General features: G+C 53.9%; 1 protein-coding gene across 2 annotated transcripts; it reads left to right on the top strand.

The window, feature by feature from the left end:
• The first annotated feature begins 977 nt into the window (after positions 1-977).
• On the top strand, positions 978-9,528 carry NBL1 (neuroblastoma 1, DAN family BMP antagonist). 2 transcript variants are annotated; one of them, XM_025041384.1, is made up of 5 exons: positions 978-1,071; positions 2,164-2,167; positions 6,450-6,638; positions 6,758-6,869; positions 7,993-9,528. In XM_025041384.1, exons 1-5 carry the CDS (start codon positions 993-995, stop codon positions 8,254-8,256), a joined length of 648 nt encoding a protein of 215 aa, XP_024897152.1. In that variant the 5' UTR covers positions 978-992; the 3' UTR covers positions 8,257-9,528. The 2 variants fall into 2 exon arrangements, with proteins under 2 accessions (XP_024897152.1, XP_006924560.1); XM_006924498.3 differs by lacking the exons at positions 978-1,071; positions 2,164-2,167 and adding an exon at positions 5,077-5,315 and having other exon boundaries at positions 6,444-6,638.
• Positions 9,529-14,308: the final 4,780 nt, after the last annotated feature.

The following is a 14,308-nucleotide window of genomic DNA, read 5'->3' as shown; positions in this document are numbered from 1 at the left end:
CTAGTTGTGCCCCTTTCTTTCTGCTTCTCCGTTTTGAGTTTGCCTGGGTTTGTGTCTCTGCCTGTATGTTTTCTCTGTCTCTCCGTTCTGCCCCCCTGTGGGGTCTCTGTGTGTCGGCGCAGCTCCCGGACCCCCCAACCTCAAATTCAGATAGTCCCCCAGTGTCGGCGTAGTCGGAATAGTTTCCTAGACCGGGTAAGAGAAGCGAAACCCTCCCCCTACCTTCCGCCTGCCCCCGAGGCCTGGCCAGGGTCATCCCCCTGGAATTGAGTCTGGGGCAGGGGAAGCCAGCCTTTCTGGGGGCTCAGTTTTCTTGAGTTCCATCCCCGTTTGGCGGCCTGGACAACAGGGCCCTGCTGCCGGCCACCTGCCCGCCTGCTCCCTGGGCGGGGCGATTCTGATCTTTTACAAGCAACAGTAAAGGGGCAGCTGCCTGCTTTGGCGTGGCCGGGGGGTTGGCGGGCAACAAGGGAAAAGGGCACATTTTCAGGCTTTCTGAGGCCCTGGCCCAGCTGGAGGACACCAGCCTGTAACTAAGGGAAACCCAGGAAAAACAGAGGTCAGGGCCCGAGGCCAAAGGCTGGGCAGCTGGTGGGGGTGGCGGTGAGGAAGCAATTTGTCAACAAGCCCCTCATCCTTTGTTACTGTCAAACCACCGGGCTCTTGGAATTACCCCAGACGCCGGGGCTGCTTGGGTGTGGTTTACCTTTAGTTGGGGCCAAAGAAAAGGTGACACTGGAGCATTTCCTTGCTAAACCCCACCCCTCATCCCCCACCGCTGCAGTCTGGACCTCTTTTCTCCTGGGCCTGCGTGCTGGAGGGGTGGGTGGGGTGTAGGCGCTCTACATTTGCCGCCGATATATCCTCATTCTTTTAAAGTGAAATCTCAGACTGAGTTTAGCCCCTTCACCCCCAACCCCAACCCCAAGGGTCAGAGGCTGGGGAACCTGCGGCGATGCTGTGAGGTCTGCAGGGGTACTTGTGCTCAGCAGATGTGTGGGCCCGCCTTGCAGCGGCTCATTAGCATAGATTTGTTTTGGAGACAGCTTTGGGTCTGCAGGCAGGAGGGCCGTGGTCTCGGTTGGGGGTTGTAGCCAGGAAGGGGGAGCTGCCTGGCAGAGGCGGGCAGGCCTTTTGGGCTTGGGCTGGGCTCTGCATGTCTGCCCCCTGGACAGTTGGTTCTCGCTCTGCCAGTGCTGACGGAGGAAGGAGGCCACCCTGCGGCCAGGCTGGGGTCATGGAATCACAGTGGCCGTAAGCAGGACGCAGGAGCCAGATTCCCTTTGAGGGAATCTGCTAAAATGGACCTTTCCAGGCAGTGCTTCCCAGTTTACAAACGTGAGACTTAGGGAGGTGAAACCAGTGGCCGGTGGCCTGGTCTTTAACCAGTAGCCGATCCTGCCTCCAGGCACACAGTGAGCCAGTGGATGAGCTTGGGCCCTGAACTTGCCCTCGGACTCCAGAGTGGGCTTGGGAAACCCCGCCCAGCTGACCAGGGCTGGGGGTCTGACACTGCCAGGTCCCCTTTTCAGTTGCACCATTCAAGGAAGTCCCTGCACTCAGTCCAAGACCTGCAGTGATCGCCCCACCCTTGCTGATCCCGAGCCCAGGGCCACCAGTGCCACACCCTCTGCACCCAGCAGCATGCACAGCCTCGGCCCGGCAGCCAGGCCCTCCCTGCCTGTTTTCTCGAAGGTGGATTCTAGAAGGGATTGGTCTCCCCTGGACCCCATTGTCCCTTTTAGTCAGTGGCCCAAGAATTAGAGTCTGAGTGGGATCTAACTCTCAGCTCCCACCCTGACAAGCAGGTGTGTGAGCGGGGCAGCACTCGACAGTTTATGAAACCCTTTCCCAGCCATCAATCATCTCATTTGCTTGGATTTCCCCTCAATCCACTTTTATCAGGGCAAGTGCAACCTTGGGATTGGATATTCTTGGGGCCACATAGGGTCCAGTGGGGATAGGGGGAGGATGCGGGGGATCGTGTGGAGGCAGAAGGGCGTGGGCACAGTTCAGGGAGGATGAGTGGCCCAGGGTGACTTCGAGCTGGCACTATTGGTGACATTGAGCACTTATCCCATGACAGGCGCCCTCTCCAGAGGTTTCCGTGCACACTGCCCTGTGAGGTGGGTATTACTGCTACCCCTACTTTGCAGATGTGAGTGAGGCAGAGGAAGGTTACAGTGGCTGAGCTAGGATGGGAACCGGGTTTGTCACGGTCAGCTGTGGTGAATGGAGGAGACCCAGGCATGCCGTGTGTGTGTGTGTGTGTGTGTGTGTGTGTGTGTGTGTGTGTGTGTGTGGGCGAGAGAGAGAGAGAGAGAGGAGAGAGAGAGAGAGAGACAGAGACAGAGACAGACAGACAGACAGACAGACACACGGAGGGAGAGGAGGAGGGTGGGGGTGAGTGGGTGCATTCTACCAGACAATCCCGTGGTGCTGGGCACTGAGTGACCCTGAATATTCAGATTTACCCCAAAGAGGAAATGGGGAGCGATTGTTCACTTGTTATACAAAATTGAGTCTTTGCTCTACAAAGGGCTTCACAGTGGGTGGGGACAGGGGCCGGAGGTCCCTTGAAATCCAGGCCTCTCCTGTGAATTTAAGACTTGATTTTAGGCATCAGGATTCAGGTGGTGGGGTGAGTGGTGGGGTGAGTGGCCTCTGTCAGCGGGGCTGTTATGGGGGGACTTTTCCTGGGGAGTTGGGCTGTAGCTCCCCACCTGGCTGGGTCTCAGCAGCACGTGGGAGCCCGTACAGATGCCCGGGCCGCACCCTAGACCTGTCCGGGGCTGGGACCAGGCCTCTGAGTTTTGGGCAAGCAGCTTTTAAAGGAAGATACTAGGTTCTTGTCGGTGTGGAGACAGAGAGGACCCCAGAGGCCCGCCCCGAAGTTTGCATTCTTGCTCCCCTACTCCCTGGCGCTTCCGGAGGAGAGGCTGCCAAGGCAGGTGTCCTGTTTTCATTCACCGCCCTCCTCCTGGTGTGGGATATGCCGGTGGCCCCTTCCTTGATCCGCTCTCCAGTCTCCACCGTGTCAGGATGGGTCAGCCAGTGTCCCCCGGGAAACTCACTCAGTGTCATTAGCAGCCTCGGGATGCGTCGGGTGTTCCCACGAGGGCTCCGAGGGTCCGGAGGGCTTGGGTTTGGGAGTGGACGCTGGGGTGGTGAGAAGGCCCACGCCCAGGGCTGCCGTGCTCGCTGAAGCCACACCTCCACTCGGAGGAAGGGCAGCGTCACCCCACCAAGGCTCGGAGGAGCTGGGGCCACACCCCAGTCTGCAGCAGAGTTGGGAGTGGGGTTTGAACCCTGTTCATGGGGCTCCCAGGCTTCCAGCTGGACTGAGGCTGAACACCGGAGGGTTGACACGGATGAGGGACACAGACGAGGGACACAGCCGCTGGGGCCGGGCAGGGGCAGGGAGCCCCAGGCCTCGGGCCGCTCCACATCGTTCCGTGGATGAGCCATCTCTCCCTCCATGTCCTGATTCCTCCCCTGAGAGCCCTTTCATTTGCAAAGGTAGCTAGCCGGTGGTCATCCCGCTGCCCTCCAAGTTCAAATCTCTGTTCTACTACTTACTGGGCTTACCGGTTCTTTACGTATATTCACTTATTCAGCCCTTACAACTGAGGCACAGTTGTTGTAAGGACTGAATAAATAAGTGTGTGTGAAAGTGCTTAGAACAGTGCCCAGTGCAAGGCACTGTTAGAACCAGCTCCTGCCACTCCCAGTGAGGCAAGGAGCGGCCGTGTGGGGCGACGTGGCTAATTCCCGCCCCTTGGCCTCCGCTCATTCTGTTCCCTCAACCAGGAGCTCGCTTCCTCTCCCCACCTTCGGTAACTAGTTGTGATCCTGCATTAAACCCAGAATTAAGACTCTCTACTCCTCGCCCCCCACAGCCATCTCTGCTCCTGCTCTGAACAACTTCCTCTTAACCCCGCTCCCTCCCCTCTCTCTCTCTCTAGGCTCTGAGCTCCTGAGTGGGCACAGGGTCGAGGACTGCAACTACCCTGCCCACCCCCTTGCCTTCTTCTCTGGCATCCTAGAAGATGCTCAGAAAATGAAACCGCACAGCTCAGGGGAAGGGCATTGCTTGGCCTGACTCGCTGGGGCAACCCCTCCGCAAAGCAAGGGGGATCGACCTGGGGAGCCCCCTTCCTGCCCTGGTATTGTGGGTGTCCCATGACCTGCTGTGTGATTTTCAGGGCGGGAGGAGGGCATGAGAATCTGTGGGTTTGGCTCTCAAGTCTCAGGAAGATCTGACTGCTGTATAAAAAACATTGAGTTGCTGCTCAAAAAAAAAAAAAAAAAGATAAACCAACAAAAAATAAAACCCATTAGCAAAGAGCCCACCCGAGTGCATGGTTGGGGGGCAGCCTGGGTTCTTGGGGGCTGTGTGCGAGGGCTGGAGGAGGTGGTTGTGTCCTGATGGCAAACGTTTGGTCAGCCATGGTCAGACCCTGACTTAGAGGCTAATTCCCTAGGGACAGATGAGCATCCTTAGGCATGAGGAAGCCTCCTGGATACTAAGCCTGTTGAAAAATTAGGTTGCTAGTTAGGAACAAGTTTATTCTGTTTCGTTAGGATGTGGTTGTACTGAAAACACAGGCTTTGCTGTCCGTCTTGTGAGTGAGACCGGAAATGTGTGGGTGAGAGCCTGGGCCATGACGAACTCATCTTGGATGGGGGCAGACTGTCCAGACTCACCTCCTACTGCTCTCCCCTCTCCACCCTTCCCTGCTGGGCTTGGAGCAAGGGTCACCCAGGCATTGGGACCTGGTGAGATAGGACACATCTCTGCCTACTGCCAGGAGAAGGGGCAGGAGCTGAGTGCTGTGGTCACAGCCTTGCAGGCCAGCCCAGGCCCTCCGCAGAAGCCCAGCTGACCTGCCGCCTAGGTTTCCACTGCAGGAGCAGGCACGATGCCCCAACATCCCCCCTGACCATAGAAACTTTGCAAACTACCTGCTACTTTTAGCAGAAAGGGGGCTGAGGGTTCTGAATGGAATGGCCAGCCTGGAGCCAGCCTGACTCTAGTGCTGGGTGTCTGTGGGACCAGTGGGACAGTTATTTGGCCCCTTCTCCTGATTCAGCCCCACCGAGGCCCCTCTGGGGATTGTCCCAAGGCACAGAATCCCAGACTGATTGAGCTGGACTGGCTCTCAAGCTTGGCTGCGTATCAACCATCCTGGAAGCTAGTTAGAAGTGCAAACTCCCGGCCATGCGAGAACTTGCTCTCCACAAGTCCCCAGGGGATTCTGAGGATCCACCAGCCTTGGAAACCAGTGGCCCAGGGCACCTCACACATCTTAAAGGTGGGGATACTGAGGCCTGAGTATCCAGGGTCGCACAGCATGTGCGGACACCTCCCAGTCCAGCATCCTTTCCCCAGAGGACCACCTTGCAGGCATTTCTTTCCTTTCTGAATCTGTCTAAAGCCATCCTTCTCCACATACTTTTGAGGTGGGGAGGGGGCAAAACCTAGAGAAGATGAAACTGGGGAACATTGGGGTGAGGAGTCCCCTGTGCCCGGGATCCTTGGGACACACACCCTGCCCTGCAGCGCCATCTGCTGGCAAATTCTGGTATCATCCTAGCCAATTTGCAGAGAGGCAAGAGCTTAGCTTGGATTGTTCCCTGCTTGACTGCGTTAGGATGGAATTGGGGATAATGCTGAATACGTGTACACTTGGGCTCAAGGCTCGGGTGGGGCATCCAAAAAAGAAATACAGTCTAGTATGGGGCTAGTTTTTTCACCTGAGGCCCAGGCAGCCACAGGGGCCCAAGAATTCATAGTGACATGAACACGGAGGTTAGCTTTCCCGGAATTCATAGTGACATGAACACGGAGGTTAGCTTTCCCGATGTCAGGAGACTGACAACTGTGGCAGCGTGTCCAGGAGACGTGATGGATGGCCAGCCCCTAAGGGCAGGCACTCTGGGCAGTGTTTTGGGTTTCCTGGAGGACCCACATCATCAGAGTGAGGAGACAGCTGATGTTCGGTCAGCGCTCAGCATGTGCTTGGCAGTGTCCAGTTGGTACTAACAGCAGTCCTTTGCCACGCACGCTATTACCGTCCCAGTTCTTTAGGTGAAGACACTGGGGCACAGAGATAAACAGTAACTTGCTCAAAGCGACCTAGTAATTTTTAAAAATAACTAACACGCACCGAGTGTGTGTTATCTGCTAGCCTCACGGAGGGCTTCTCATATAACACCTCATTTCCGCTTTATGATACCCATCTGATGCACATACTATTAGCAGCTCTCGTTTTGAAGTTCACATGGGAGAAATAACTTGTCCAGGGTTGTGCTTGGCTAGTACGTGGTAGAGCCAGGGTTCGAGCCGTCGGTCAGGTGTCAGAGCCCACGCTTGTAACACTGCTGACCCCCTCTGCCCAGCCTCCTGAGCCTGACTGGCCTCACCTGAAGTCTGTGCTCAGTTCTAGGGCTCTAAAGGCCATGAGCATGATGCTTCGGGTCCTGGTGGGGGCTGTCCTCCCCGCCGTGCTGCTGGCTGCGCCACCACCTATCAACAAGCTGGCATTGTTCCCGGACAAGAGTGCCTGGTGCGAGGCCAAGAACATCACCCAGATTGTGGGCCACAGCGGCTGTGAGGCCAAGTCCATCCAGAACAGGTGGGATACAGAAGGGAGGGTGGAGGGGATGAGGACAGGGGCTCAGAAGGGAGGAAGAGGGCGGGGCTGCCCACCCCTGCCTCTGCCGGGTGATGGCATGGCAACCTCTCCTCCCACAGGGCGTGTCTAGGACAGTGCTTCAGCTACAGTGTTCCCAACACCTTCCCGCAGTCGACAGAGTCCCTGGTGCACTGTGACTCCTGCATGCCAGCCCAGTCCATGTGGGAGATTGTGAGTACTGCTGCCCAGCCTCCGCCAAGCCCGCCATGCCCCACAAAGGCCAGCGTGGTCTGGCTCACCAGTCTTTCTAGCTTCATTTTGCTTTTCTCACTTTCTTTGCTAGCTTGACACTTGACACCAACTCACCTTCTTTCAGTTTCTCAGACCTGCTGTGCTTTTACTGCCACAGGGCCTTTGCACACGCTTGTTTCTCAGTTTGGAACACCTTTCTCCTCCTCACCTAGTTAACATCTGTTCATCCTTCTGCTCTTAGCTCAGGCATCATTTTCCCAGGACCCGTTTCCCAATCCCCTGAGCCCTGTGTGCCTCTTCTTCGAGTGTCTGTCACATCCACAGTTTTCCATCTGCATTTGGGTGATTTTGACTCTGTGAGTTCTGTTGAGGGGCCATGCCTGTCCTTGTATTCCCAGAGCTGGCATGGAGTAGGTGCTTCGTGGAAGGAGAGAGGGCAAGGGAAGGAAGGGAGGGAAAAAGGAAGGTAACGAGGAGCAGATGTCAATGGGGCTGATGCAGGGCGAGCGGCAGCTGAGCTGAGGTTCCAGAGGGGGGCTTTTGTGGGAGGTGATGTCTGACCTCAGACCTAGAGGTTGGATAGAAGGAAACTGAGCAGAGTTTGGGCAGGTGGTAGGGGATGGTTCGGGTGAGGCCCTTCCAGGCAGAGGGAACAGCATGTGCAAAGTCTCAGGAAGATCAGTCAGCACAGCTGGCAGGGATGGTGCAAAGTCAGGGGTAGCGAGGTGACGCCAGGGACAGCATGAAGGTCCTGGGTGGTCTCAGGAATTTTCTCCAAGTGCAGTAGGGAGTATTGAGGGGAATTTAAGGCAGAGGCAGGCCACATTTTGGACTTTTTCCTTCAGGGTGCCCTCTGCTGTGGCGGGGGCGGGGGTGGTGGAAAGGAGGGTGGCAGGACTGAATGAGGAGACGAGGCAGGTGGCACCTGTGGGGACTCACTCCCTCTCCCCCAGTATGGGCCCCCAGAGCGATCTGGTGGACTCAGGCTTCTGCAGCCTCTGGGATTCTGGGTCCCATGAGGCTGTGTTACCCTTGAAACCGCCCTGCCTGCCCTAGGCCTTTGGAAACATCTCTACCCTTCTCTCCTGCCCCCCGCCCCCAGGTAACCTTGGAGTGCCCCGGCCACGAGGAGGTGCCCAGGGTGGACAAGCTGGTGGAGAAGATCCTGCACTGCAGCTGCCAGGCGTGTGGCAAGGAGCCTAGTCACGAGGGGCTGAGTGTCTACGTGCAGGGCGAGGATGGGCCAGGCTCCCAGCCGGGCACCCATCCCCACCCCCATCCTCACCCCCACCCTGGCGGGCAGACCCCTGAGCCTGAGGAATCTCCTGGGGTCCCCCACGCCGAGGAAGAGGGGGCCGAGGACTGAGGCCCCTGTCTGTACCTCCCCTCTCGTCCCCCGTGGAATGCTGGGAGAAGAGTGGGGGGAGAGGCTAAAGCCCCCCTTTGGCACTGGATGGACTTGGATTCAGACTTGGACTTGGAATGCTTCCCAGTTGCCATGGAGATCTGAAGGGAGGGGTTAGAGCCAAGCTGCACAATTTAATATATTCAAGAGTGGGGGGAGGAAGCAGAGGTCTTCAGGGTTCTTTTTCAGAGGGGGGGCGGTTTCTTCCTTTCTGCCTCCTGGAGATGTGCCTTTGGGAGGGGGAGGAAGTTGGCTAAGCTGCTGAGGTGGGGGTGAGGCCATTCAAGATGGCGGGAGCCAGGCTAAGTCCCTGGCAGCCTCTGGTGGGGCAGGGCCCCTGGGGTGCAGACGGTGGAGTGGGGCCCTGGGCTGAGGGTGGGTACCGGGTCCGGGCCAGGAAGACCATCCAGCAGAAGCAGGAAGCTCAGGCCTACAGGCTTTCTCAAAGGCCTCTCACCTCACTCCACCCCAGGCAGCTTCTCCCAGTGGCACTGAGGTGGCCCTCTCTATACATGCATGGTTGGGAGTCAGGCCTGGGCAGGACCCTGCTGACTCATGGCCCTGGAGCTGGGGGTTGGGGTAGGCTCTTTAGGCCTCTGGCTTCCTTGGCTTCCAGGGGGTGGAGGGAGGTGAGGGAGGAGCCTTTCTGGGCCAGGGGGTGGGAATGACCCCCAGACCATGGCCACCGGAGCGCATCCCTCCCTCTTCTCTGAGATCTTGGTGCCTCCTGCTGCTCCCCACGTTCTGGGCTCCTCAGCTGATGGAGCCAGCCTTACTTTGTAGGGGGAACTCTCTAAATGTCCAATGGTGGGGAGAGGTCTCCCTTACTCAGATCCCAACAAGAGTCCTGAGTGGGATGGACTCTGGCTGAGCCTCAAGAAACAAGGAAGAGGCGGGGCGAGGGCTCCTGTGGGCAGCCATGTCCACTGCAGCTCTCTGGCTGCCCCATCGCACTAGCCTCGCCACTCCCAGCTGCACTTTAACCCTAGAGGGGGTAGGGGGACTGGACGGGGCGGGGCAGGGCAGGTGGGCAAGGAAGAACTCCACATCAGTACCCAGAACTGCCTGTGTCTGCTCATCTGTCCCCAGAGTGGGTATCAGCCCCACCAGCACCCTGCCTGGGGGTGCCCCAACCCTCACGGCTGTTCTGACAAGAGCTTCTGGAGCTTGTAACCAGTAGGTTGTCTCCCTGACAGATCCTGAATTTTCTCATGAATAAATTTGTTCAATGGCTGTGTTGCCTTCTTCACTGGCTGGCTCTGCCGACCCAAGTTCCCGTAGCGGCCCAGCAGCAGGGCCTAAGGGAAGGGGCCAGGCAGCACGGTGCAGCCCCTGAGCAGCCCCCTCCCTGCATCCTGCTGACCTGCTCACTCCTGCCAAGTGCACCCTTGGCCCCTGTCTCCCCAGCTCCTGCCTTTTTTCTGGGGTGCCTGTTTATGGCCTTGTACATACTTTGGGTGGGCCTCCCCAACCGGGCTTTTCCGATTTTGACTCTTGGTCCCTTGAGGTTGCCTCACGCCATCTCTTTCTGCTCTCATAGTGACCCAGTATCAGTCCTTCCCTGGACGCCAGCCTGGCCTGGCACAGGCGAGGGGGAAATGGACAAAACCGGTGGTTCTAAACAGACACAGGTTAAGGTATTGTGCTAAGGACTTTACGTAAATTAACTCCCTGAATTCTCCACCCTGTGATACAGACATTGCCCTCGTTTGCAGAGGAGGTGTCTGAAGTGCTGAGAGATTGCATAATGTGCTCAGGGTCGTGCAGTCAAGAAATGCCACCAACGGGACTGGAACCCAGGGAGTCTGGCCTAATCGCTCTGCGCCCAGTATAACCTTAGTAGTTGCGGTCGTTAATTGCCTCTTACGTCCTGACGCCTCTGGAGTCCTTTGCCCCTCTCAAAGTGAGCCTAGAGATAACTACCCACCCTGCGATCAAGCGTGGGTTCCAAATGCTGTGTCGAGACAGGACAGGGCAGGTGGTGTGGGTGGTTCCTTGTACACATTGCTATCACCACCATATACCAGAAATTTACACATATTATTTCTAATCCTTTAAAATCCTCATTTTGTTAATGAGAAAACAGGGCCTTTGTGCCTTAGCAGTGATTCGGCCAGGCGGGGAAGCAGCGGCCCCAGGATTCTTATCTAGCGCCCTCTAGTGACACCAGTTTGTGTACTGCACAGTGATTTTTCTCAGTGTACCCGAGCCTTTTTCTTCATGGCTGCTCTGCTCCATTCTGCAGGTTGTGTACTTCCCAACTTCAGAATAGCACTTGCAGTTGTGCAGGTCACCACTTGCATGACCATCCATGGTGGCCCTGCATCCCTTGATGTGGAATTGGGTTGGAGGGAAGTGTACCTCCTGCATGCAGACTTCAGTGACCCCCTCAGTCTTTAAAGCCCTGGCTATATTAAGTCTCTGGCTACGGGTGAGGACTGAGACCTGAGCACTGTCTTGGCAGGATGTGCCTTGGTCAGGGGTTTCCTCCATCCTATGTATAGAACGAACAAGGCAGAGCATAAATTAATAAAAACATAAAGAAAATAAAAGCTGGTTGGAACGAAAACAAGAATGTGGGTTGGCGTAGATGGTGGCAGGCCTGGAAAGATAGCCAGAGTTCAGACTTCATTCTCTTTGCAGTAAGGGCCCTCGAAATGTCTGCGCAGAGCTGGGTTTTAGCGAGACTAAAAGAAATCTCGTGAGTGGAGGAGGGGAGGCTGGACACTAGCTGGAAACTGCAATGGTCAGGGCAGGAGATGTGGGTGGGGCAATGCGTCTGGGAGGGGAGGCCCCGTGGGAGAGGAGCTGCTGATTGGATGTGGGAGCGGTGAGTGGGAGGAGCCAGATTTGAGAGACTAGAGAGGCATCGTTAGTTGTGCCAGTTTGCAATGTGGAGGGAGACGTGAATTAGTGACTGCCAGTTTTTCTCTTCGCCAACCTTAAAATGAACAAAGACAGCCCACCCCCCCAATCGCAGCTCCTCTTCGTCATTGCCCCTACCTCACCCACAAGGGACGAAAAATCTTTAAAAGGGGTTAACACTGACACACAACACTGTCAATACAGGCCCCACTCCGGATGGGCAGGTAATTGGTCTCGGCTTCCCTGCCTTGTTTGCCTGTATGAAGCCAGTAACCTCCAACTAATTTTCTTCTGCTTCAAGCCTCAGAGAAAATCCAGTCTGCCTTGGTTCAAATTCTGGTGGGGCCACTTCCTAGCTGTGTAATCCTGAGCAAATCACTTAGGCTCAGTTTTCCCATCAGTAAAATGGGGAATAATAATCACACCTTCCTTACTCTCAGGGTTGTGGTGGGCTTTACATAAATCAGTGTACATATAGAGCTTGAAACAGTGCCTGGCATATAGTAAGACCTCAGTAAATGTCAGCCATTATTACAATTATTGAGAATGAATGATTGGCCCAGAACAGCTGGCAGTTGGGCTGATAGTTTTATTCATTCATTCATTCAGCGTATATTTACTGACAGCCTAACATGTGCTGAGGCTAAAGGAGTGAACTAGGAGTTTACCTAGTTGGTCCATGTTTTCTGTGAGAGCAGCTTTGGGTAGTCCTCACACACTCTCTAGACCTTGGTCTCTCTATCTCTGTAGTGGGGACCTCTCCTTGATCCTCTATGTACTGACAGGAACAGAGGCCTGGGGCAGAAGACTTCCTAAGACTCAGCTGCCCATTGTAGCACAAGACTTTTCCTCTAGGGAGAGAGCACCCTAAGGTTAGAAGTAACCAAGCAAAGGCTAAGCATCCTTGAAGGTCTCTCTCTACACTGAAATGTTAAGGAAGTCTAGGACATTATTAATTAATGATGGAAAGGATAAAGTTAGGAGCACACTCACAGAACTTCTGAATTTTTAAGTTCAAGACAATAACAGTGTGGCCACAAGGTGGCATCACCACCCAGGCCCAAGCTTGAATTTTTTTTTTTTTAATTTTTGCAAAGTACAGATCATAATATAACAAACATCTGTGAATCTATCACCCAGAATAAACATGTTTAACATTTTATCATTTTCTTTAGTTTTTTTTTTTTAAATAAAGGCTATCAAACAGTACAGCAAAAGCTAAAGCAGAGGGACTAATATTCTATCCCACTATATATTACTAATTTTTCAAAGCCAAAATTTATCGGGCAGGTCCTCTGTGTGAAATAGTTTAAATACTCATTCTGTTTACATCTGCACTCCCCCAGTTTCATGGTAGTGGAGAACTTAAGAGCTTTGCCAAGATAACAGAGCAAGTAGCAGAATCGAAAAGATGAATCCAGGTCCCTGGGCTCCAAAGTCTATTGTGCACAGCACCTCTCGAGTTTGCTTCTGTTCAACCAGTAAACCCTGGGCTGAGGGAGTTACTACAGAGCTGAACACATTTCCATTGTACAAATGGGAACATCGAGGCCAACAGCTAGCACTGGCACAGCACTGTGAAGTTTGCAGATTACACCAGGGTCATTTCATCCCCTCAACAACCCTGTGAGGTGGGAGCTGTATTGCTCTGCTGACTATTGCAGATAAGAAAAGAGTGACCCAGAGTGATGGAACCTAAGTCTACAAAGCTGGTAAGCTGCAGAAACGGGATCCCAAGTCTGGTCTTATGACTTTCAGCCCATGCTTGGTATACTACACCCTGATCCTTGGGGCCTGGCAGAAATTGTCACGATTATGCAGGTGGTATTGGGAGGGATGACAGGCCTCCCCCTCCCGCTGCACAGACCCATCTGTGGGCAAGACTGGGGCTCTAAGTGCCAAATAATGGCTCAGGGAGTGAGCAAGGGGTACTGTAGGGTCTTGAGGTTTCTCTGACTTGGGTTTCGGTTCCACTTGATCACTTGCTGCTGGTGACCTTGCTGGAGGCCCTTGGCCTCTCTGAGGCCCTCAGCATTATTGCAGAGGTTGGAATAACAGAATAAAGCCCCTGGAACATAGTAGGGCCTTTATACGTGGGAGTTGTAGGGGCTGAGAATGAGTAGCCCCAAGATGTGCCTCTTGGTACCCAGATTCTTTTGAGCTAAAGGCAATAAAGACCCTTGTGCCTCTCCCTTAAAGAATTTAAATTTGGGGCCTTGCCCATAATAAGAGTTATCACCAGAAATAACCTTTTTTGACCTATCTATATGGCAGGACAAACATATAATTATTGAACATCTGCTCTCCTTATCCATCTGTGAAGGACCTGAAACTGCAGGCCCCAGCCTTATCCTTAGCTCTGGATGTCAACCTCATTTTCCCTGTCTCTGAACCAGTCGTGTATGCGGGGTTCCCATACCTATGTACATAATTAAATTCGGTTATTTTCTCTTGTTAATCTGTCTCATGTCAATTTGATTATTAGGCCAGCTGGAAGAACCCAGAAAGGCTGGAGAAAGTTTCATCTTCCCCCACAGAGGCATTACTTTTCTTTTTCTGTGGAGGGAAAACTCCCCTCTCCCCCCCACTTTCTAGCTTTCCTTTAGATTGTTCTCCATTTGCTTTTTTTTTTCCTATAGTGATTGTCACTTTACAACTAAACATCTATTATGCTTATTGTTTATTGTGTCTCCTTCTAGAATGTAAACCCCACAAAGCTGGGGATCTTGGTTTTGGTTACCATAGTGTCCCAATTGGTCAAAACAGTGCCTGACATTTAGGTGGTCAATAAATGTTGAATAAATGAATGGAATCCACAATATTAATCTGCACAGTGTCCAGTAGAGACTCTTCTTAGCCAGGGGAAGAGATATACAGCGGGGTCACACCCAGGATGCCACACCTTTACCTGCAGTGACTCTACCCCCACCTAGCCTAGGGTTTCCCAAATCTGTTCACGCTCTGTTAAACTGGAAGCGCTAACACGTCAGGGACTTCATTCTTAGTGTCTAGCGCTGTCAGAGGATGGTCATGCTCGGAAGACCTCGAGGAGGAGGTAACCTGCTGTTTAAAGGTTTGAAGAAAGTATTTTATAGGTTATTATAAATAATATATAATATTATATATGTACATGTGTGTATATATGTGT

Source organism: Pteropus alecto, unplaced genomic scaffold (assembly GCF_000325575.1).
Source record: "Pteropus alecto unplaced genomic scaffold, ASM32557v1 scaffold39, whole genome shotgun sequence".
NCBI lineage: Eukaryota > Metazoa > Chordata > Mammalia > Chiroptera > Pteropodidae > Pteropus > Pteropus alecto.
This window is presented reverse-complemented; position numbering and strand designations above follow the sequence as displayed.

Coding starts and splice junctions, on each gene's coding strand:
- NBL1 (XM_025041384.1), top strand. CDS start 993: ATGTGTGGGCCCGCCTTGCAGCGGCTCATTAGCATAGATTTGTTTTGG. Junction 6,639..6,757: donor GCCAAGTCCATCCAGAACAG/GTGGGATACAGA, acceptor CTCCTCCCACAG/GGCGTGTCTAGGACAGTGCT. Junction 6,870..7,992: donor CCCAGTCCATGTGGGAGATT/GTGAGTACTGCT, acceptor CCCCGCCCCCAG/GTAACCTTGGAGTGCCCCGG.